The sequence below is a fragment of the Pundamilia nyererei genome, unplaced genomic scaffold, assembly GCF_000239375.1.
Source record: "Pundamilia nyererei isolate P.nyererei 1_Seehausen unplaced genomic scaffold, PunNye1.0 scaffold00200, whole genome shotgun sequence".
NCBI classification, from domain to species: Eukaryota; Metazoa; Chordata; class Actinopteri; order Cichliformes; family Cichlidae; genus Pundamilia; species Pundamilia nyererei.
This window is the reverse complement of record NW_005187601.1, coordinates 802752-827361: the sequence shown is the minus strand read 5'-3', so window position 1 is coordinate 827361 and position 24610 is coordinate 802752. Positions and strand designations below refer to the sequence as shown.

The 24610-nt window shown below is 41.8% G+C and overlaps 1 protein-coding gene across 6 annotated transcripts in view; it reads right to left on the bottom strand.

The window, feature by feature from the left end:
• Window positions 1–3735: 3735 nt before the first annotated feature.
• The window catches only part of LOC102211069 (serine/threonine-protein kinase BRSK2-like), a 145852-nt gene continuing 124977 nt past the window's right edge, over window positions 3736–24610 (bottom strand). For 2 of the 6 annotated variants that reach the window (XM_005747595.2, XM_005747597.2), the window contains 8 exons: window positions 24414–24474; window positions 20837–21494; window positions 20276–20324; window positions 19187–19310; window positions 16539–16719; window positions 14572–14664; window positions 10071–10118; window positions 3736–6364 (listed from right to left, as the gene is read on the bottom strand). In XM_005747595.2, coding sequence (XP_005747652.1) covers window positions 6147–6364; window positions 10071–10118; window positions 14572–14664; window positions 16539–16719; window positions 19187–19310; window positions 20276–20324; window positions 20837–21494; window positions 24414–24474 — 1432 coding nt within the window. In that variant the 3' untranslated portion in view covers window positions 3736–6146. The remainder of the gene's footprint in view (window positions 6365–10070; window positions 10119–14571; window positions 14665–16538; window positions 16720–19186; window positions 19311–20275; window positions 20325–20836; window positions 21495–24413; window positions 24475–24610) is intronic. The other 4 variants (XM_005747599.2, XM_005747600.2, XM_005747596.2 and 1 more) reach the window with 3 other exon arrangements.

The window sequence follows — 24610 nt, the reverse complement described above, 5'->3', positions numbered from 1 at the left end:
GTTGAGGCGCACTCATAGAAGTGATAATGTGACTACGATCCGGATGGCACTGCTCAACACCAGCTTATTAAAGAACAAGTCCTTAATCCTAAATGCCGCAGGTGGACACCATCCACAGGGGTGCGTGGGCCAAGAGTGAGAGCCCGTAATGAGCTCCACCCAGGCAGAGAGGAGGAGGAGAGACAAAAAACTAAAACTAACAACAACAAAACCTGTAGCCAGCGTGGGCCAACCAGAGAGACACGGGGACCGTGACACTTGGTCTTTAAAAACAAATTTCGAGTACAGCAATTGCCTCCTGCCATGTACTCCAAGGCCACACACTTGATCTGGTATTGTCATATGGTCTGGACATGCACATTACGGATATAAGCGACGCTCGGTCCCAGTCATGTTTGATATTGAACTTTGTAATGTGGAATTGAATTGTGCCAAGTGTGCACGATTAATCCTGAGATTACCAGCTTCTCTGTGGCCTTTACTAACTCTACTTTTTATGATACCAACTCTAATTCAGCTATATCGGTTGATGAATTTTCTAACTCCTTTATTTCAATATGCTCCTCGATTTTAAACACTGTGGCTCCATTAAGGGCTTACCAACCATGGCTGAATGAATCCACCCGCGCTCTCAGGCGTGAATGTCACCGAGCCGATTATTATATGTACAATATATAATAGTATATGCATTACTGGATGTGTATACTAAATAAATGTGTTTTTCTACGTGTGTGTGTGTGTGTGTGTATACATATTTTACAAATTAAATAGAGTAAACAATAAAATAAAATATATAAATCATCATCATTTACAGACTTCTGCACAACTAGGTGTTTGGGGATTATTTGATTTGAATTGGCTCTGTTGGTATAGGTAACATCTAAAATGTGCATGATAGGGGTCCATGAGGGCCAGAATTTGACATTCCTGACTTCTAGTCAAGGTCATACATCAGGAAAGTTGTTGTTTGTGACATAAGTTTTTGCTTTATTGCTTCAGCGCCAACCAGTAGAGATAAAAGAATAGGAAGAATGAAAAGATCTCAAAATATTGAGAATTTCTTCCTTAAGAAGGCTAAAATACAACCAGAAGCAGAGAGCAATGTCAGGGAAAGGTGGACTGAGCAGCAGTCATCATTGTCACCTGTGAGTTCTACAAATGAAGGTATGTGAGAATGAATAAGGAAAATGCAAGGAAGGGATGTTTATATTGTCAAGTGTTCAACCGATCCTAATATTTGGGGATAAATAATTAACTAAACAAATATATGTATTGTGGCACCTAATTGGAAAGTAAAACAAAATCCTTCTTTAAATAACAGTTTTTTTTTATTTAATGAAATGTAATATTTGTATATTATCCCAGGCACTTGTAGTGTTTAAAATCTTATTCTAATAAGAGTTAAAAGTGCATTCGGTTATTAGGTTCATAGGGTTATTGAATTATGGTTAACGCTTGGTAGAATTTTTTTTAACATTATCTGCCAATTACATCTGCCACCCTTCTCCAAATCTGTGCCCCTACCTGCCCCCCCCAAACAAACATGCCACTGGTTCCGACTGCCTTCAAACACGCAGCCGTACAACCTGTAATCAAGAAAAGCAACGCTGACCCCAACAGTCCTTCAAGCCGATCTCATGAAACTTCCTTTCATGTCTAAAATGAAAAAAAAATAGTCCTTCTTAGAGACGTGGTGTCAGTGACAAATTTCAATTTGGATTCAAACGCTGTCATAGTACCGAGACAGCCTTATTGAGAGGTTTTAATGATCTCCTCCTAACTGCCGCCCTGTGACTCTAGTCTTATTAGATCTAACTTCTGCTTTCAATACGCTAGACCATAATATTCTCCTAACAAGGCTAGAACATGTAGTTGGCCTTAAAGGTAATGTTCTTTCATGGTTTAAATCGTATCTATCAGACAGATACTTCTCTGTCACCATGGGGCAATACTCTTCCTCTTCTTCCCCTGTTAATTGTGGTGTGCCTCAGGGGTCCGTATTAAGTCCCACGCTGTTCTCCCTGTACATGCTGCCCTTGGGACTCATCTTTAAAAAAACATAACATCTCCTATCACTACTATGCAGATGATATCCAAATTTACTTTCCTCTAAATTTGGATGCCTCGTCCCCGCTCTCGCCTTTGTTCGAATGTCTGCGGGAGGTTAAAGACTGGCTATCCCAGAATTCTCTTAAATGAAAGAAAAACAGAAATTTGTGCTTTTGATAGCCACGTTCCCCTGGGCCAGCTAACTGATACAATGGGGTCTTTTGCCAGCCACTTTTCTCATTCTGCCAGAAACCTCGAAGTGCTCATCGATAGTTCTTTTAAATTAAACAAGCAAGTATCCACTGTGTTAAAAACCAGCTTTTATCAATTACGCCAAATTTCCAAAGCTAAGCCCTATTTATCATATAAAGAACTCGAAAAACTTATCCATGCCTTCATCACTTTTAGATTGGACTATTGCAACTCTCCCTCCTTCAGTGCCTGCAATTAGTCCAAAATGCAGCACCACGCCTCTTAACTGGCACTAGAAGGCATGAGCACATCACCCCTGTCCTCGCTAACCTACACTGGCTTCCCGTCAAATATTGCATTGATTTCAAAATCCTTCTGCTCACTTTTAAAATTCTAAATAACCTGGGCCCTAGCTACTTAACTGATCTCCTTGATCCGTACAACGCAAAGAGAGCACTAAGATCCTCCAGCCAACTTCTAATGCGACCAAGGTCTCGTTTAAAAAACGGAGGTGACCGTGCATTTGCCATCGCTGCCCCTAGACTCTGGAATAACCTCCTAGTCGAAATCCGTACTTCGGAATCGATTCAATTGTTCAAATCCTGTTTAAAAACACACTTGTTTGTACTTAGCTTTTGAAACAAATTAGTTTGACTTTCAAATTAGTTTGCCTGCACTACACCATGTTAATGCAATTTTAAGTATAATTGTACTATTTGTACTTTGCCCTGCCTGCACTGCGGTTTTATTGTGAAGCACTTTGATGTACATTAGTCTTTTAAATGATCTAAGAACTGTAACTTGCAGAATTGATTTCTTTCAACTGACTGCTTTAATATGATGTTTAGTATAATTTAAGTATTTTCTATGCTTGGCTGCAGCATTACTAGGGAGTTATGACCATTACGTTTATGCAGTAGCACTACTTGCAAGAAAGAAACGCTAATTTAAGGTGGTCTTCCCCCAAGTTCTCAACAAAAAGGTATTTCAGATGAAGAGTCTTACGTCATTTTGATTGGCTGACTGAGGATAAACAACAACCCAATGAAGGTGACGTGCAGATGTATGTTTTGGAAGAATGGTGGACCATCAAAGTAGTAATGTAACAAAGACAATGTAAAGGTTCATTCAAGCCATCTTGGTCTATATCAGGGGTGGGCAACTCCAGGCCTCGAGGGCCGGTGTCCTGCAGGTTTAGATGTGTCCGTGATCCAACATAGCTGATTTAAATGGCTAAATGACCTCAACATGTCCTGATGTTCTCCAGAGGCCTGGTAATGAACTAATCAGGCGTGTTGACGCAGGGTGAGATCTAAAACCTGCAGGACACCGGCCATGTTGGACCAGTTATTAGAGCAGCAGAAAGTCTGAAAGGCCAAGATTTGAACAGAAATTGTGCATTTTTCACTACTGGAACTCTGAACATATAAGATTTACTTCTTTACACGAATAAACCTAATAAATTTTAAAAAAAAGGCGCAACACAAACACTACTCCAAAGTCAACAGATTTATTTCCTTTAGCACTGAAGTTGTTCACAGTAACATCACAAGGGAATACATTGCAAATGGTTATCCTGCTCAGTAGTAGCGCTCAGTACCGAAGAGTCCATTCTGTGTGCTCTGGATTCCCACAGTAGAAAAAGAGGAAAGCGAATGATGAAAGGTATTGCTTTAATTTTTCTTTCTGACAACTCAACACACACCCAGATGGGCTGAGTGAGTGACCCAATTGCCAGCAAGGTCCCTCTTTGAGAGAATGAGTAAGGAGAATGCATTGCACGGTTACTGTGTGCACACAGTAATCAAAAAAGAGAAAGGACAGCAAATTAAATGAAAATGTAAAAAAACAAAAAGGCAAATTCAAATGAATGCACATAAAGAACTGAAACGTGTAGAGAAAAGGGGAAGAGGAGAACAATTCCAACGACAACATGCAAAGAAAAGACAAATGCTGAACATGCAAACAACCATACAAGGTCAAAGCTAAGAATAGGGATCCCCTTGTTTTTTTGTGGTTTTTTTTCTTTTCTTTTTTAAATAAGCTTGCCAGTAAACTCGGCTTATTTACAGAATGAGTGTTTGGTGAGTTCTGAGCCGTCATACGCGCACGGGGCATGGGGAAAAGGACAGTTATCAACAAAGGGTTTGTTCCTCTCAAAGAGGCTAAAACTACATTCTTAAATTACAGTAAATTATTTTCCCAAACATATATTACAAGGTTTCTTGCATCAAAAACCAGGGAAAGCAACAAACAGACACAAATGTTTTCATTTCTCAGTGGTCAAATAAATTAAACATGACAAAAATATCCTTAAATAATCTGACATTAAGAAACATTCTCTACATCTTTCATATAAATAAACAATAATAAATTAAATTAAAAAAAAAGACAAAATACAGTAAAGTACAAAAATATACACAGCAGTTCAATATTGTCTGAAACCTGCAGATAATCTAAAAGAACTTGGGGAATAAAAGAGAAAATTTAAAACATACTGAAATGGTGTAACTCAAGACAAGTGTTCAAAGTGCAAAATAAAAAGGAGACGACTAAGCAAAAAGGCCTGGTCACACCAGCAAAATGTCCTGGGCAATGTTAACGGTCAACGCGCTAGCTAGCAAGAACTTGCTAGCGCTAAATCCAAGATGGCTTTTTGAGCATTTTCTATTTTTTACCGTAATGGGCTCTTCCGTCTGAAGTGAGAAACTAAGTTTAGCTAGCAAGTCTGCAGCTAGCTAACTAGCTCATTTAGATTACTATTCGTGTACCTCACATTAACAAAGGTTGTTTTGCCGTTATCGCTAGCAGTTGCATTATTTCTTGACTCCCCACGACCTCTGTTGCAGGTCTCTTCCTGTATGTGAGCACCATCTACTGTTACAATGAAACATTTCAAATGCTGGTGTGGCCGTGCCTGTTCGTGAATACAAAAGAAAATATGGCAAAAACTCTAAAACATAATGCCACTACTACACTTTTTGACACTAAGCAGGGACATAGTTTAGTCTGTACAACAGAATAGATCATTCATTTATATAATATTACCACCGCCAACCCTCTTTATCATACTTTTATGGGCAGTCTTTAATTGCAAGAACCCATGTACAGAAACACCACAGAGCGAGCTAAAAGAACCTGCTGCTCACAAAGAAATATGATTTTAAAAAGAATTACAATCCAGCCAGTGTTTGTTGATCCATCCGTCCACCTTTGCTTTCTTCCATCGCTCCTGCATCCCATCTCGATTTCAAGTTCATCACGCGAACAGGTTGTTTATGCCGAGGTGTATGTGTGGGTGCATTTTTTTATGTACATGTAGGAGAAATGGAAGAAAGAGGGAGAGGGTATACATGTGTGCAGACTGACAAACGTCACTGTCTTAAGGCTTTTTTTCTTTTTACAAGTCTTCCAAGACGTGTCTGTGTTTGGTCTGGCGGGGTGAAGTGTACTCTACTGATGCGGCAGCAGGAAGAGACCCAAAGATATAGGGCGGGGGGAGTGGATTCAAGTGGGCTAGGGAAGTGGTCCTCAGTCTTTTCCAGTTTCAAACTCTCCTGGTGCTGGCAGGCCCAGCAGGCCGCTGTCAGCCGTCTCGCCAAGGTTAATAGTTATTATGGATGATCCCTGGTGGCAGAGACAAGTCAAGCCATCACACATGTGAGGAGGACACAGAGAGGGACACAAGGTAGGGACGACGAAGCTACATCTGCTACTTATTGTAAAATACTGATCGACCTTTAAACTGAAATAGCCATTCCCATTATTAAGTACAAAATTTATAGGCAAAAAGTAGATCTTCTTGTTTTATTCTTAACTAAAGGGCAAAGTTAGCAGCTCTCCTAATTTCTCTTATTTAATGACCTGATTACTGCTTTCATCTAGTCATGCACAGCTACGGCTCCTTAAGGTTGTTCCTGTGTCCTGCTGCTGGCAGCCATCTTTGTTTTGTCTTTGCCAGGGGGGCATTTAGAGTCATTAGGTGGGGGCTGGTTGGGCTTGCTGCTGGGGGTATGCTTGGTGGGGGAGCTAGGCGTGGCGCCGGGGGAGTGGGACGCTTGGATGTTCTTCTCGTCTGAAAAAAGCTGTTTAATTACGTCAAAGAAGTTACTCAACGGGCTGCCTACACAGACGGGAAGAAAAGAAAAAAGAGAAAGAGAGAGAGAGAGAACAAACAACAAATGAGCAATGGGGTTAACATGAGGAGAGGAAGAGGACGTGATGGAGGAATGAGAGGAGTGGAGCTAGGAAAGGAGACTCTTACGACCGAGACAACTGAAGTCAGAGCTTTTGTTTTCAGGCCAGACGAAGAAGAGGTGGCACCAAAACGACACTGGTTGTATGAGGACTTCCATCACTTTTACTGCGAGAGGTTTTTTTGGTCTCTGAGTCTCAGTTTCCCTGCAACATGGAGAACCAACAGGAGCACTGGAAGACATTTTGAATCTTACCATCAGAACCGCGCCACCAAATCTCAGCTGACACCGCAGAGGGAAGAGATTTTAAACTGGAAGTTTATCATGACCTGACGGATACCTGGGTTCAGCTTTTGGTTTCAACAGCTAGCCTAGAGGGACATTTCTTGCGGGGTTTTTAGAGGGATCAGTAAATTGAAGTCTTTGTTAAAAAAAAAAAAAAAACTAAAAACCCAGGACTCAGTGTTTCCTGTAAAACCATAGTACAACTATGAAGCTGTAAGGGAAAAACCAATAGGAACATATGGCTTAAAAGTTCACTTTTTTGCTTCACTGCTGTACACAAGAATGATTCCAAATGGTATAATTTGTGCTCTTTAAACAGCGTTCAATTACATTTTCATAAACCACCAACACATAGACTGCCACCCTCAACAGATGATAATTTTAGCCATTTGAGTCCAAAAGTGTTTCCCCACAAACATTAAAAAATATGACTTCACAGCACAAACGGCTCAAGAACGTATGTCGACAAACCGAAGGGCGAGATCGCAGTGGCTATGTCTAATAAAATGTTTTTGATAAAAAAGCTTAGTCAGCCTGTCGTAACAGGCTTTGAGCCTGCATTACTTTCTAATTTTGTTAATGCAGCATTAACATGTTATTTAATAAAAGCCACCGTCTGTACTGTAGACGATCAAATAACTGGTTTATTGTGACAGTGAAAAATAAAAAAATGTCCCGATTCTCAGCAGACTCTAGAGATACAGACTCTAAGAGCACTCTTAGTCTTCCACGTCTTCCCTGCAACAGAGTAAAAATAGGACAGCATCCTCCTTGTGAATAGAGGAGATTAAAAAAAAATTGGTGGTTTTCCCTACATTGATTTTTTTCACATTTGGTGACTGACTGCAGCTGAAACAAGCACAGTGTTTACACAGGACAGCTGGTGAGGGAAGGTCTGCAAACTGTCCCCTAATTTACAAAAGCAAATTACAATCAATCAGAGTTGGTTTGTGCCAATGACTGCAGCTTCTCTTAGAAGCATCTCGTCAGACATGACTCAGCTGTTTGCATCCTGGTTATATTTCTATATGAAGACAAGGTTGCTGAGTGACTTTGTCATTCTGCAGTTAAATCGCTGTCCTGCAGCAACTACATCAGGAATTTCTGTTTAGATCTCTGAGGTTCTGGCTGGACTCTAATCAGTTAGTATACATTTCTGTCTATTTAGAAGGGCAACAGATCTTTACCAGTTTATTAATCTGGCTATGAATGGATGCAGAAGTGGCAACAATGAGTTCATTGCACACAGTCACAATAATCATGATAACCGTGCTGCAGTCTCTAACCATTGTTTTTTATTGTGTTACTTTTGCATTAAGCAGTGAAATAAAGGGCGGTAAACCATGTCAGTGCAAATGTCTTCCAAAGCTCCAGTTAACTCCCCATTATACCAACATCCATCACAACAACATTTGATAAGTCTTTTGATCAGTGCTTTTAAACAGCAATGAATGAATAAAACATGCAACAATACAGCACGGTGCACACATTAATACACATTACAGGGTTAGTTTTAAACGGTACATCCTTCAGTGAGCATCTGTTGGTGTTGGTTTTGAATGTGCGTGAAGAGTGAAGGCGTGTCCTGAGAACTTACCATCGTCCCCCTCTGACAACACGCACACATGTGTTCCATTTGTGTCTGATCTTTTGTTCAAGTGAGGTTAAATATGGAGAGTTATAGAGGAGGGGTGAACAACCTGGTATCAAGCATTATCATGCAAAGGCTTAATCAGGCTAGTAAAGCCCCAATGCCAACCTCCAACCCCAAACACACAGAAATATAGTCATCGTATCAAGTCATTGTGTTCCCTAACTCAGCCAAAACTACTGTGGAAACATCACTGACACTACATAGCCCAGTAACTTTGACCAAGTGGCCAATTAGTGGGCCCCACTACATTTAAAATAAAGAAAGATGCCCATTGCTCCTCAGACTGGAGAATTCACTGCCTTCCATCATCGTCCTTATGAAATCATAAACTGGATGTCTCTGTGTTTAGAAAGCTTAATGGTCAGTCTGTGTGGCTTTTGAACAAATTATTTTTTATTGTCTGTCAATAAAAAAAGTTGTTAAACACTAACAATGAGGCCCTTTTAGATTTGTCAGGTGAAAACCTTTTTAATAGTGCTGTCAGCGTTAATCTCATTAAAATGGCGTTAACGCCAAAACCGCATTAACACGGCAAATCTACGTTAGCGTGGATCGCCCCGTGCGTGGGGCTGGACGGGGCTATCGCATTAACGAGCTAACTGCGCTAACGCCTTGATGTCCTGCAGCCCCACGCACTAACTCGCTAACGTAACGCGTTAATGCGGTTATGGCGTTAACGTCATTTTAATGAGATTAACGCTGACAGCACTACTTTTTAACACACTGCTGTCATCATACGTTGTTTTCTTATTGTTCATGACTTTCATCAGTCAACAAAAATTATATTTTTTTGTTTCAGAATGATATATTCATCAAATTAAAGTAAATTTGAAAAAGAAAGACTCAGGAACAAATGTGAATAAGCGGCTACACGAGCATTATCTTTCTGGCACAAACTGAAAGAATTTGAATCTAATTTTTAGAAATAATTTCTATACCTTGCTTAATCCTCTTTTTACGATGATTTTTTGGCCTTTATTGGATTCGGACAGTGAAGACAGACAGGAAAACCGGGAGAGAGGGAAGAAGACATGCAGCGGATCGGACTCGAGCTCAGGATCTGCGGCCACACGGTCGCCTGCTCACCCACTGAGATAAACCTGCGCCCAGACTCGCTTGGTCCTAGCTGAAAAGCTAAAACTGACTAGCTAAAATGAGCCATAAGAAATATTTAAAAAAAAATTCCTATTCAAAGAGCATTATTAAAATCCAATAAAACTTAAACATGCCTCTGTTACTGACACTGGTGGAGCTTGGGTCAGAAATTGGCTCAGTATATTGATGCATCACATTGGTTTTGTTTGATTAAAAGAAGTCACTGAGTTGAGCACATTCTGGGCATATTTTTTTTAAAGAGACCAAATTTCAAAAGCCCTCATCAACACTAATGTTTGTCTCAGAATAAACAACTGGAAAAATGAAGAGGTGCCTCTAAGAAGCCTTCCTGTGGATTCAGTTTCTTGTTGTAAAAAACCCCAAAGCACTTTCTATTCTTCATTGGAAATACTCCATTTCTTTCCATTAAAATGACTTGTTACGATGAATTATATTTTATTTGCAGCTCACACGCTCCCAGACACACGTGTTAGTGCAGACAGAGTGTGTTGGTGAAAGGGCCTCCAGGACGTTGCCAGTGTGTTAAAAGCCAGAGTTAAGGTGGTTTGCCGGGAGTTCCCGGACGCTCTGGGCCTTACCACGCTTGGAGGATTTACTGGGCAAAGAAGCTGAGCGCTGAGAGCCATCTGAGAGCAAAGGACAGTGTCAGAAACACCAACCCACGCACTGAGGCCGTGTGCTTCATCAACACATGAGCTGAAGCCCAACATCAGCAGGGCAACACATTACACTCCCTCTTGGCATGAGTGGACTCCAAACACATGAATGTTCAGCTCATTTCTTTCTCCTGTTTGCTATTTTGCGATCCTTCCTTGTTGTGATATTTTCTGTGTTTCAGTCATTGCTAGATTGGTTTAGGTAGAAACATGTCGACTTAATCTCTTAATCCAACATCCAACTGAAAAACCTTAATGTTGGGAGTATTGAGCCTACTAACTTATATTCAGCATATTATGGGCGAACCTGCTGCAAACAGTTTAGTCAGCGTGGCGAGCTAGTCTGACGCTCTCATTACATTTTTCTATAGGAACCAAACTTTACAGGATGTTGGTGAAATGAGTGAAAATGAAAAAACCACCTAAAGAAAACTGACAGTTAGAAAGAAAAAATCTCAACATTTGTTGGTCGTGTAAACAGATATTTTCTTAGCAGGGACAAGTGCTGTAAACAAATGTCCTAAAAATGACATCTTACTGTAATTATGGAGTGGATGGATATCTGCAGATGGTGTAAAGTCTTGCCTGATTTTTCTTTTTATGTCCTCAACTCTTTCAGTCTCAAAACAAATATATATGCAAAAAATAAAGCATTCCTTGGTAATGTGGACCGGTCTCATCAAAAACTGTGAAATAATGAGACTTAAAGGCCCAACTGTGCTACAGAGCGAGCGATTTACAGTCTGATCTCTGTTTGCAAAGACTTTGGGTTTAGGGAAGCAGAGAGCAAAACTTTTCTGTGCTGAACGTTCACAATCCTTCCCGATCTTTTAAAAGATGTTGACATGATTGTACAATGCAAGTACGTCCCTCACGTGTTGGTTTGCCCTCCTAATTCAAACGGACCTGAACCTCTTTGTTGTTGTTTTTTAGAAAGAACAATCGAACACGACTTTCTGACAAAGCTAGCATGGACTGGATTCGAAAAAAGAAGACAAAAAGAAGCTAGTGCACCACTGTGACTTTGGGTAAGAAGTAAAATCTAAACATCATCATTAGGGCTGGGTTTTGATGATCGATTTATCGATTAAAATCGATTCTAGCTTGGATAACGTGATATCGATTCATTAAAATCCTGAATCCATTTTTAAATAATCTCAGGTTGAACCTCACAAAATTTCTACAACCAACAAACAGCTAAAAGAGTAAATGAGAGCAGGAACACGGATTCTGCTCAAAGACGTAAACACAAAACGCGAAGCCGCCAACGCATCAGAATCAGTGAGCTGTCGCCTTTCTCCCCCGACGGCACGAACACGGACATGTCGTCGGGGCTGAAAGCCGACAGCTCGCTGATTTTGAAGCGTCGGCAGCTCGTTTTGTGTTTACGTCCTTTTTGCGCTCGATTCTGAAGCTGCAGGTTTCTTTCTTTTTTTCTTTTTTATATTCTTTTTATTAAGGTTTCAAAAGCAGGCATTCACAGTATGTACATCATGTAAGCATACTTCTTGCTTAGGTTATCTGCCTGAGATACCGAAATAGTATTTTAATTTACATCCGAGTCATAAAAAGAGAATATTTACAACTATAGAAGCAATTGAAACAATCACATAATCCGAAATAAGAAAACAAACAAAACCAACAAACAAAAAACAACCCAAAAACGGATGTGTTGGTAGGGGGTGATCCTATAAATATATACTCTCATACATCACAGTTATTGGTTTGTAAAAATAAAATCTGGCCTATGAGGCGTGAGTTTTCCCAGTATGATGTAAATTTCTCCAGCTTGTGGTTAACAGAAGCTGTTATCTTTTCCATGTTATAGATTTCCATTGTGATTTCCATCCATGTACTTATGTTTGGGCTCTCCGGGGATAACCATTTTCTGGTGATACTCTTTTTACAGGCCACCAGTAGAATATTTACTAAATGTTTAGCATATTTAGGCCATTCCTGAGGTATATATCCAAAGAACATAGTCTTACTCTGGAGGGGTATTTCGCATTTAAAGATATCCTGTAAGGCATTGTGTATTTCTCCTGAAGCTGCAGGTTTCATCTCTCTCCGAACAATACTGACTGAACCAGCAGCAAAAGACGATCCAAACTATGCTTCACATAAACATCGTCATGAATTTCCTCTGACTTTTGCTGCTTTGCTTCCACCACGATAAAAATCACACTTCATGTAGAGCTCTCTCTCTCTCTCTCTCTCTCAGGAACAGTTTCCCATCTAAAAATCAGTTTTTTGCATTATTCGCTTACTTATTACCCACAAGTCTACGGTGTTGGCCGCTGTTTTTTTTTACTTACTTCTGACAAGAAAGCCTCATTTCTGCTGTTCAATACTGAACAAATGTAAACTTTTTAAAATTTTAAATTTAAAATTGCAAAATGCTGTGTCTCTAATCAAACCTCTGTAACTTTGCTAAAAACCCCGACCAGGAAAACGCCTTCATGTTTTTCTGTGTTTTATCTTCAGTTACTTTGACACAAAGGCCTCTGCTGTGATGCTCACACCTTTGATAAAGTCTCACAAGTGGCAGCTTTCTTTTTATATGTATAAAAATATCGATATGTACTGATAAGTGATCAGAATTATAATATTTCTGACTGTCTGAGGCAAAATTTCCCCGATTCAAAATTGAATCGAATTGAATCGAATTGATTCGGGACCTTGTGAATCGCAATTGAAGCGATTCTAGAAATCAGTGACGACCCAGCCCTAATCATCATCATCATCATCACAACTGTGGGGCCAAACTAAACAACCACGGGGAGAAACTTGCTCCTCTGTAGCTGTTTATCAGCAAGAAAGTGAGAAATAGGCTGAACATTCACATGGCTGACATTTCTTTACATTCACCTTCCACAACCTTGCATATATACAGATACACACAGAAGCCCAGAAGACTGACGTCTTTACAGCTGTCAGGGGTTTAGCACATTTTATCACACATGCAGATTTGCCTTCTTCCTGCTGCACAGAGATCAACACACACCATATCACATACATGTTTGTTCGACATACACTGTAGAGCATGCTTTCATTTTAGTACCAGACAGTCACGTGTGTGAGTGTGTGTGTGAATGGCAGCTCACCCAGAACCATCAAGACACATTCGTGAGAAACGCGACACAGTATGGAAATGCTGGCTTTCCCCAGTAAAGAGGCCAGTTTGCAAAACTGCGTGTGTGTGTGTGAATGTGCATGGTTCTGGGCTTTCATTCAGCATGCGAGCCATTCAAATCATCCACGAGGCTTTAGAGGAAGCTGTGGATGACAGAAGCTGGGTGACATGGAGAGGCAGGCCAAAGGGAGAGAGACAGAGAGATAAGAAAGAGAGAGAGATGTGGCTCATTGGCACATCTACATAATGGTGGAAGCGACTGAGGCTGTGCATACAGTGCGTGATAGCAGTTCCCATCTGTGGCAGTAACTGTTGATAGTGGGTCCTTTAAGCTGAGTGTGCGATTCCTGCAGGTGGACATCTTTCACAATATCACTAGTAATGATCGTGACTGGCTGTTTGGCAGAAACATCCATTTCAAAACTTAGAGTGACTACTTTTACGTGTCAGTGCTCCTGTGTGTGACGCTAAGGTCAGGTTGTGATTTCTCTGCTTCACCACAAGAGGGGACCATTATCAAGTAAATAACCACAGATAAAACAAGAGGAAGACCACCAGGATACCACACTGACAAACAAAACTAACACGGACAGCTGGAGAACACAGACTTTCTTTTCTTCCATATTTTTTTCCCTAATGTTTCCATCTATATATAGGCAGCCCCCAAAATAATGGCAAACGTCCCAATCACATCAAAGGTTTGAAAGAGTTGTGGGATTGTTTCAGCGTGTTGACACTAATCAGACAAATGTACTTTTCTCCTTCTTGCAGACGAAAATGCTGCATGCACAAGCAGCTAATCCACAAATGAACAGTTGTAAACATCCATTAGCCGAACCTACAGTTTGCTTGTGTGTGTGTGTGTGTGTGTGTGTGTGTGTGTGTGTGTGTGTGTGTGTGTGTGTGTGTGTGAGAGAGAGTGTGTTTCTGCTGAGTCAAGTGTGAGGTCAGAGCCAAGCTGCTCGTCTATGTTGAATTATTTACAGTTTGAGATACACTTCTTAGTGGCTGTAATCAGTCCTGTGAATGTGTATATACATCTCAGTACATAACACTGCCATGTAGACTGTGTGTGTGTGTGCTGGTGTGTTGACGTGCACACCATGGTATGTGGCAGGGACATGCACGTGGAAATGCCGTGTGCTAAAAGCAGTGCGCCGGGCTAAGCTGAGCCGAGGTGGGCCGCAGGTGTGGCTGTGCCGTGATGCGAGGAGGGAGGGAGGTCGTGAGGGCGTGGAGGGTGGGGGTTGTAGGCGTGGTCGAGGACGAGTGGCGAGGGACTCCACTTACCGGATATTTGTGGCTGGATGCCAGGCTGGTCGTTGGAGCTGAGCAACTGGGCCTGGATGGTCTCCACCACACGCTTGAAGCGTCGGCTAGGGCCTGTTGAGAAACCGGGTCCGTGTTATAATCCAGACTTGTAGCCACAGGGCTGCAAGGAGTACTTAAAAAAGCAATACTAGGGGTGCACGAGTGGTTTTTGCAAGCATAATTTCAATATTGTGTGTTTCCCACTATATTCATTTAGTGTTAGCACTAGCAGTCCACGGGTTCAGCTCAGCCACCAGTCACAGCAGATGTAAGCCCACATCACCTGATACCACAGGCAAATCTCTGATGGCTGTTCTGTTTCCTTTTGGCTTTCTACTAAGTGCAACCCATGATTCAGTATATTGAGCAGCAGTAATCTGAACTATTGTCTGTAAGACTTTCTCAGTCTCTCACACCGGCTTGTTTGGAGCGTTGTCTCAGTTTGTTGTGGTTCCTATGCATTCACCGATGCACGCCTCTCTTAAGGTTCAGCAGCATTTCAGGCTGACTTCTGGATTTGGTTCTTTTTGCTGGCTGTGTTTGGGATCACTTTCCTCCTAAATGACACCATTTTGGCTAAGCTTTAGCAGCTGGCTCCAGATTTAACACTTTAATACTTGGGTACACAGAGAAGTTTATGGTCAACTCAAAAGCTGCAAAGTTCCCGGTCCTGTGGCTGTAAAACAAGCCCAAATCATCACCCCTCCCCCACCAACAGCTGGACTCTGTGCTGACCAATAACATGCCAAACATCTTGGCCTTGTGTGCCAAAAGGGCATCGTACAGAAGTACTGTGGTCCTTTCAGAACATGCAAACATGAGGGCTTTCTCCTGGAAACTTTCCACTGAACAGTCTTTCTCAGTGCAGAATGATGGGGTCAAGCTGTTTGGAGAGGCCTTTTCCAGATTGACGGACAGCAACAGCAATGTAAGAGACTGCTAAACCTCTTGCGGGTAACCTGTGTTACCTACGTGTGCTATAGATCGCAGGTTTAGCTTCAGATAATAAGCTTTCCCTGGTGTGTGAGTAGCACATACATAAACATGCTGTAAGTGGTAGCTACAGTAAGTTACTCCAAATGGTTGTAGGTTGTGAGCAGAACAGTCACTGAAAAGCACAGTGCTGTGTTCAGTGTCACAGGAAAGAAGAAAACAGTCCCTGTTCGTGTTGCTGAGGCGTCCCAACCAGTTCTCCAAAGCAGAAATGTGCATGTTTGTTCCTGTTTAATATACCAGCGGTGTCCGACTCCAGTCCTCCAGAGCTACCGTCCTGCAGCTTTTAGATGCGTCCTTGTTCCGACACACTGGAGTTGGACACGCCTGACCTACACTCATTCACCAAACACTTTTTTAGGTACACCTTGCTACGACTGGGTTGGACCTCCTTTGGCCCTCAGGACTGTCACAGATTCACCAAGGTGCTGGAAACATTCCTCAGATCTATGACACCAATCTCTCGCTCCCCCAAAGATCTAACAAAAAGACGCCAGAGGGGTAGACTGAACTCCTTGCCATGTTCAAGAAAGCAGTCAGAGATGATCTGAGCTGTGGCAATAATAACTGGTACTACGGTAGGATGGAGTCATGTATTCTTGCTGTTTACATACAATTCTGACTCCAGCCTCTGAATGCTGCAGCACTCCATGTAAAATTATTAAGCTCTTCAGCATACGCTGGTTGCCATGAGTAGTTATTTGAGTTGCTGCTGGCTTTGCTGTTCCTCTGACTGGGATGATCACCCAGTAAACTGCTGCTCACTGGATATTTTCTCATTTTCTAGACTGTTCTCTGTAAACTGTAGAGAATCTTGCCATGCTTAAAATCCCCTTTTGCCCCATTCTGATACTCGACTTGAACTTCAGCAGGTCATCCTGACCAAGTCTGCATGCCTCGATGCGCAGTGTTGTTTCCATGGTTTTCTATGTGTTGTGATGTATGCGGTTTACCTGAGATCAAGGTGAAGGTGACAGAATATATGCCGTTCTCCTTTGTGGCGCTGGTGCTCTCGGTGTAGGTGATGTCCACCTGGAACTTCACCGGCTTCTGGAAAACAGTCGGACCAGCTGTGGACTTGTACTCTGCCCGGAAACTGGTCTGAGAGATGACGCTGTGGCTCAGACTGGGAATCTGGGGAGAAAGACAGTGGGAGAGGGTAGGAGGGTGAGGTTGGTGGAAGAGCAAAGGCGGAGTGCTTCTGAGTCAGCAGCACTGGGCACGCAGACACAAGACAACTTGCGCATCAGTTAAAATGGCAGCATGGATGTAAGAGAAAGAGACGGGAGCAGAAGGAGACACTGTTGGATGTGCTACACCCTAACATGTGGTGACATTTTGATGCGTAAGCGGCGGAGGCCACGCTAACACCAAGACGTGAACAGACAGCAAGCTGTTGCACAGAGCTGTTGTGGAGGACCAGCGTGGATCGTCACGATATTAGTCAGGTTTTAATCTCATGGCTGGTTGGTGTACATGAGTGTTTGCATTTTTCTCCTGGACTGCTGGGCTTCTATGGTCCTGCTTGGTGAGTTTCGCGCTCACTATAGCAGGTTTTTATCACGCTCATGAGGGAGCACCTTCACCTTATATTTCAGGCTTTGTAACTTGGGATGAAAATGCAAAATCTATAAGTTAACGCATCATGTTTTTCAAACGTGTGTATGTGAGAAGAAAAATATATCACTACTCCTCCTGTTTGATTTGCTTAGTGAGTATTTCCAGGTACCAGCGTGAGTCATAATGAACATAATGTTGGTTTTCATCTGTGCTTTATTTTGAAGGTTTACACATACACTGTGAGTAGTGTTGGGAAGTAACACAATACCAGCGTCATGTATTTAAAATACAAAATATGAGTAACTGTATTCCATTACAGTTACCGTTTAAATAGGTGGTAATCAGAATACAGTTACTTTGTTGAAATAAATAGAATACACGGGGGTCACTTCCTGTTTCATGTTAAGCTGTCCCCTTTCTATGCCTTCTCCAATTTTGGAGATTTAATGCTCCGGGTTTGGGTCCGCCCCCCCCCCCCCCTTTTTTTTTTTTTCTAATTTAATTTCCATCTGGGATTAATACAGTTTCTCTGATTCTGATTGCTGGAAACACAAACAAAACATGTAATAAGAGGCTCTAATGTAAGCATTAGAGGTGGGAATCACCATACATCCCACGATACGATATTATCACAATACTTAACGCACGATACGATATTATTGCAATTTCTAAAAATATTTTGCGATATACAGATTCTGTATATAAAGGTAAACTTTATCAATATTCATTTTATCTAATAACAAAGTCTCGCACTCAGTCTTTCTCTCATTTCAGTCAGTTTTATTGTTGACAAACTGAACGGTTCGTATTACAGTCTAGTCCAACTTAACTGAATGCAACCATCTGGTACAATTATAGCTATTCTGAACTATGAAATTTATGAAAACTATGCAGCCCATTCAGCAACTGAAGAATTTGAAAGTAAATTAAAACAAAATATAATTTTGCATTAAATAAAAAAGTTTTAAACTTAATTAAAATAAAACATGTCTTAAATGAAAATAAGTAAACTGTCATGTTTATTGCTGCCATAAAAAAGTTAAACACATTTGGGGAATGTCAGGATTCTTGCTCAGAAAAAGGATCAACATGCTCTGAAGTCAGAGCACAAAAACCTTTTTTGTAACAAAATATCGATTTCTGCTGTCCCTGTATCGATACATTATTAGCAAACAAAATATCACGATGCTACACAGTATCGATTTTTTCCCCCACCCCTAGTAAGCGGCCTGTTAATGTTGGTGGTGTCAGTTACACCATGGACCCAGAGGCAGCAGTGCACAGGCAGGAATGCGTTTCCGACACCACTTCATAAGAAGAATGGGACGGACGAAACTTCAGTATCTTCGATGTACTATTGCTGTGTGATTACTATTACTGAAGGCTACTCGCCACCGAGCGAACATTGTTAGCTTGTTCATAGACTGCAGACTGTTAGGCCATTTTTAAATACTCATGTACACGAGTCCGTACTCGCGTTTTTACTAGTCCGGACTTTGTAAGTTCACACGGGAGTCCGGACTTCCCGAGAACGCAGGACGTGTACATGACATCACAGCTGCATCCACTGTTAATTTAACTGTGATTAATATTTGCAATGGAAATTACACATGACATAAAAACATGATGAACAACATGATGTAGGTGATTTCTTTAAGAAAAATGAAAAAGAAATGTTCCAACACTGACTGTAAGACTGTAAAATTATGTACGCAAAAATGCTAACAAAGATTTCATTGTCTTTATTTTTTCTCTGATATCTGAGAATAAGACTTCAGAGACATCAACAAAGTTCAGATGTGGGAGGAAAAAAGGCAGATTGAGGTCAAACTGATGTGAACATGCTCTGTCAGGTCTTCCAGTCTGCTGTGTTGTAGCAATGACTTCTTGTATTAAGGAAGAAAGCTACAACAATAGAACAGTTATTTATCAGATCAGCCTCCATTGTAGCATAGATCATTCAAATCGGGCATAATGTAATCAATAATGAAATGTTACAGGATTAGAAGAACCGAAGAGAGGAGTAAGGAGGGAGACTTACAGAAAGGAAGGCGTGCACAATGTCGGCCTTTATGGAGCTAAGAGGTTTGTCTTTGATGACTATGAAGATCTGCTCCTCCTTCTCCAGATTGATGAAGTTTCCAAACCATGACTTCTTAGCCAGTCTGCAGAAAAGATTCAAAGTTTGGTTCCAGCGTTACAAAGCACACTCACTATACCCAGGTTATATTTTATTAACAACTAACAACTAGCTAAGAAAAGAGGTGGGATTGTAACAATTACAAAGAAACCCAAACAAATGAGACCGATACCTGACTAATAATTGTAACAGACAGCTCCATCAGCTCCATCACCACTGCTAACTAACGTAGAGTTGTGCAGATGATTACTTTACCTAATTTTAAATTGCTATTATGCTTTTGAAAGATTTGTACTGAAGCATTTTCCCAAAACACAGACCTGATGGGACACACGCGTTTCTCTGTGACTGAGGAGATACTTTCACAGCAAACATGCTTTTCTAGGAAGTGGACAGCTGCACACTCACGCAGCTTGGCTGGTTATTAATCATGGTATAACTGCACAGAATGAGCACATTACTGAGTTCCCTGATAAAATCCCTAATAAAAAAGGGCAATGTCTTACATGCTTATCAATGACTCAGCTAATTAATTAAAAAATAGTTTTCTCCAGCGAAGAAGGCCGAGTGTTTGACTGGGGTAAGATTTGGTTTTGGAGTTTAAAATAACTTGTAGCTGGTGTCGTCTGACTTATGATAACCGTCATTAGCCTGCCTGCTAACAGGGACAAACTGCTAACTGCTAAATAATAAACTACCTAACAACAGGGAGCCTGTTCCTGTGTTTTCTCTGTATTGTTGCAGGATCGTTACCTTACACTATAATACTGTGATTTGGTGTTATATGAATAACATCGAATTGACCTGAAATGAAAAAACGCAGTTCGCTTGCTAACTTAAAATGCTATCACATGGATAAGTCTACCATTCAGATTCCCAATATGCTAAAATAATGTAGCTGCTGCAGGTTCACATTTCAAACACTTGTGCTGCTATTAAATAAACATAATGGACAGGTGAGGTATTCATGTTTGCTGCTGTGGTACTCACTCTGGTGAGGAGTCTGGGGTGAGACTGGACATATCCTCCTGGGTGGGAACTGTGGACACAAACAGAGGCTAAATGTTAGATTCGGCTCTATAACTTATGGAAACGGCACTTGGGGAGATACTTCTGTGTCTTGTTTTTAGCACTACTAAGCAGATATCATCAGTGTAAACGAGTACTGGGCCTCATCATGACTTAATTTGGTTTGTCTGGAGGGGGGTTGGTTGAGCAGCATCAAAGCAGCTGTAAGAAAACTACCCAAACTAATGAAAAAATGAGGGAATTTTGTAAATTTTCCACTTTCTGTAATGAGGCCGTTATCTTCTTTATGACATGGCCTCAGGATGCAGATTCTCACAGTTAGGCTGGCGTCAGGTTAACTGCAGGTAAACGCAGTCATTAAGAGATTATTTGTCCTTGTTATTCCCCTGAGCGATAAGGATGGATTGCATAAACACACTCTGCTGAGTAGATTATCACATGGATAAGAGTAAGAAATTCAATCTGATTAAGCCAAATCATGAGGTTTCATTTCCTGGGCCCTACCTGTCTCCTCCACCATACCTTGCATTTTCCTGCGGTGGAAGCGTGGTGAGCCGAGGAAGCTGTTCTTGATGGAGTTGAGGCGCGTCCTCCAGGGCATGCCACCAATGGAAGGGCTGGGCGGTGGTGTCGGGCTGGGCGTGCCAGCCGGGCTGTCCTTGGGCGTGTGCACTGGGGTGCCTTTGGGGGTTGGGAGAGGGCTCCCTCTGGGGGAGGGGTGGGGAGTCACCTGCGTGATGGGGACAGATTTGGCGTTGTGGTCAGGGTGGAGGTGGTGGCGGCGGAGTGGGGACATCGGAGGCACCGGGGAGAGAGGGATAGAAAGCTTGGGGGGAACGGTAAGGGGAGGGTGGCGCCTCACCCGGGGGCTGTTGGGGATGCAAGGGGCCAGAGGCTGGCTCGGGGTGGAGGGCTCAGATTTAGGGGTGGTGGCAGTCTGGTCCGTGTTAGGGAGTGGGTTGGACCTGGTGGTTTGCAGGGGCTTCTCAGATACTTTGGGCTTAGCAGGGAGGGTCTGTGTGCGGGGGTGCATGATGGGCGAGCCCATCTTTGGCTGGTAGGAGTTATGTGTACGGGGCCCCACCCCATTAAGGCGGACCTCGGGGGAGTGGGTGGGGCTGCAGTTGGGGGACTGGCATAGGTCTGGAGATTGGGGTGGGATAAAAAACCGCCGGATGGGCTGCGATTGTCATGCACCGTCACAGATGACAGCAGGGTCAGCCAATAAAAAAAGCCAGAGGAACACCACGGCCCAATGAAGGTTCATTCCCATTCAACAAAAATAAAAATAAGCAAACACCAGGAAATAAAAAAGGAGTGTGGCAGATGGTTGAGAAGTGGAGCAGGCAGGAAGTGGTGAGAGTGCAAGAAAGAAAGAAAGACAGAACATGCGATTAGCAGAGTGATTAAGCCAATCACGAGGCAGCAGTGGAGCATTCATGATGCATTAACAGAAGGGATGCACCGAGATCAACGTGGTCACTTTGTCCACATTCTCATACTGTGTCGCTTCTGCAGTGTTACAACATACACAATATCACAGTCTAGCTTTGTTCTCCAAGGTTCACCTGGACTCATTACTTTAGTGCATTATAACCATGTAAATCATTGTTTACACTGAGAATAAAGCATCGTACGCTTTATCTATCCTACATATGAGCTAGCAGCGTGTCCACCTCTTTAAAAGCTAAACCCCGGAATGTTGCAGCAAATCTCCAGAATGTGGAGAAAGGAACAACTTTTAACTGAAAAGATGAAGGTTTGGAGTTTATTTAAATGTTTTGGCCTCTTAATATCAGGGCCAACCATCAGCTGCACTTCCTGAAACTAAGGCTTTCACCTGACAGAATTCCACTACTGTGAGATACATCGGTGCATCCCTAATTACCAGCAAGTGACCCAGCATGAAAGCTAACCGATTTAGCTTCACCCTCCACCTGGGAAAGCAGCCAGAGTGCATGCCCAGTGCTGACGCACAATACTGTGGGATGAATGAGCAGATCACTGATAAGACAGGTCAGAGCAGTGAGAATCCACAGCTGAACAAACTGCAGCAGCACAGCAGACCTCAGCAAATCAAAACCAGCGAGGCTGCAGAGCCTGTGGTGAGCTGTCAGCCTGTTCTTGGAATAGCATGTGCATAAAGTAATACAGTCATGTCTGTGTAAGAGTTTAACACTGAGAGTTCTGCAGTTCTGATTCAGTATTTTCTCATTACCGAAAAAAGAAATGCATCAGAAGACTCAACAGCTAATCATTGATTCTTATCAGTAATTAAAACAGTAACCTTTTTAGGAAGTTTCAAAAGCATCCTCTCTTCAGCATCTATGAAACAGACTGAGCAAATAAACTCAGGTGGGTCTGTTGAACGAATCAGCATCACTTATAGAAAGAGGAGCTGAAGATTACAATCTATCTCCTCTTTAGTTCGCTGTGTCACACATCACAATGTGCGGCTCACAAGGACAAAACATAAAACTTCAGCACGTCCTCACAGGATAGAAAATGTTAGGATACCCAGCCTGTGCTCTTTCTGAGCGTTAGTTAGTAAAAATGAATGACTTTAAGGAAACAGCAAAGCAGCACCTGGAGGCTGTGAACTGATTCACACACTTCTCCTCCCTGCTTTGACTCTGCAGCAGGGTTTTCTCAGAGACTGACAGACGTGTTCTTCCACTAATTTGCCACGTCATTAGAATCTCTTCTTCATGGATATTAATCGCCAGATCTCAGTTTGGTCTGCGCTCATAGATGGATCTGGTCCCGCTTCATCTAAAGCTCTGTGTGACGTACAGCGCAGCACACACTGGGTTCAAATGATCCTAAATCAGATCAGCCTGCTGTGAATAACAACGAGAATAAAAAGAATAAGAACAAGAAGGCCTTTATTTATTTCACAGCTGCAGAGCAGTTAGATGGCATCTTTTATTTTGACCAACTGACTATGATTTGTTTTTCAGTCATTTGGTGGAAACTGTTTTAGTTAGTAATGGAGCGACATCATCATCAACCCAACAAATAGCATCTGTTAAATGTCTTATTACTCCCCTGACGATTTCACCATTCACTTTTTAAACATAAGTTATTACAGTGAATTATACACGTGTTAGTTTGTTTCCAAATATTTGGTTTTAGCCAATATTTACAGTTTATTCAGAAGAAGAAGTGGTTCATTGGAAAGAAAGGACAAAATGCAAAAAGTATTTGATTGTTTGGTGACCAGCCGGAACCCAAACACACAAAAAAATTTAAATTCAATCAACAGGCAAACACTAATTTATCCTCGTAGCGATGAGGTCGCTGGCGTATTCTAGTGGCTCATTAGGAAAACTGAGCGTTTATGACATATGACTGAAAAAACATTTCATTTACTACAATGGAAGACTCGATAGATACTTTTTAAAAACATTTTTCCCTGAAAACTCAAATTATTAAGCTATTAAACTTCGATCAGTTACATAAATTAATTGACTATTTACCGCAGCTGTACTGTTATTTTACCAGAGGACTCGTTTTTTATGGTTAGTGATTTGTTTTGTCGTTACAGTGAGCGCTTTGTGGGGATTTTTATGACCGATACTCTAATATCATATGTGCAGAACTTGAAATTTACTCGAGTTCCTCCAGCTAATGTTAGCTGAAGCCCACACTGACCAGCTGTTAGAAAATTACTGACATGTTTTTTCCTTCTGCTTTGACTTTTTCAATAAAGCTAAACGAAGTCTTATGAATCTTCAGCGGGCTACAATGAGAGAACTACAAATGGCTCTCAGATGGACTTTGTTAGTTGTATATAGTCAGCTTTGGCCTTTTCATGCTTTAGTTAGTTTAACATTTCCAGATTGGCTTCACTGCAGAGTTCTTCTTTCTTCACCTGCCCTGACATGATGTACAACTCACTCGTTTCCCTCATTTAGGCTGTGCTGTACGTCAAACAGGCTTATGATGAAGTCCACAATGTGAGCTGCTGATGGGAGGCAATGGGAGGGAAATGTGAACAAGTATGTGTGTATGAGCGGAACAATATGCCAGCAGAGCCAGTCAGCCAGCAAGGTGCTTGTGGGGAACCAATCACGTCATGGAAGGGACGTATACTTACCCTGGGACTGCTGAGAGGACTGGTGGACAGACCAGAGGACGCTCCACTGATTGACCGTGACCTACACACACACACACACACACAAGGTAAAATCAATATTCACAAAGTGGACAGTATGCATGATGCACAATACCACAATGTACAAAGCAGCACACACACACACACACACACACACACACACACACACACACACACAC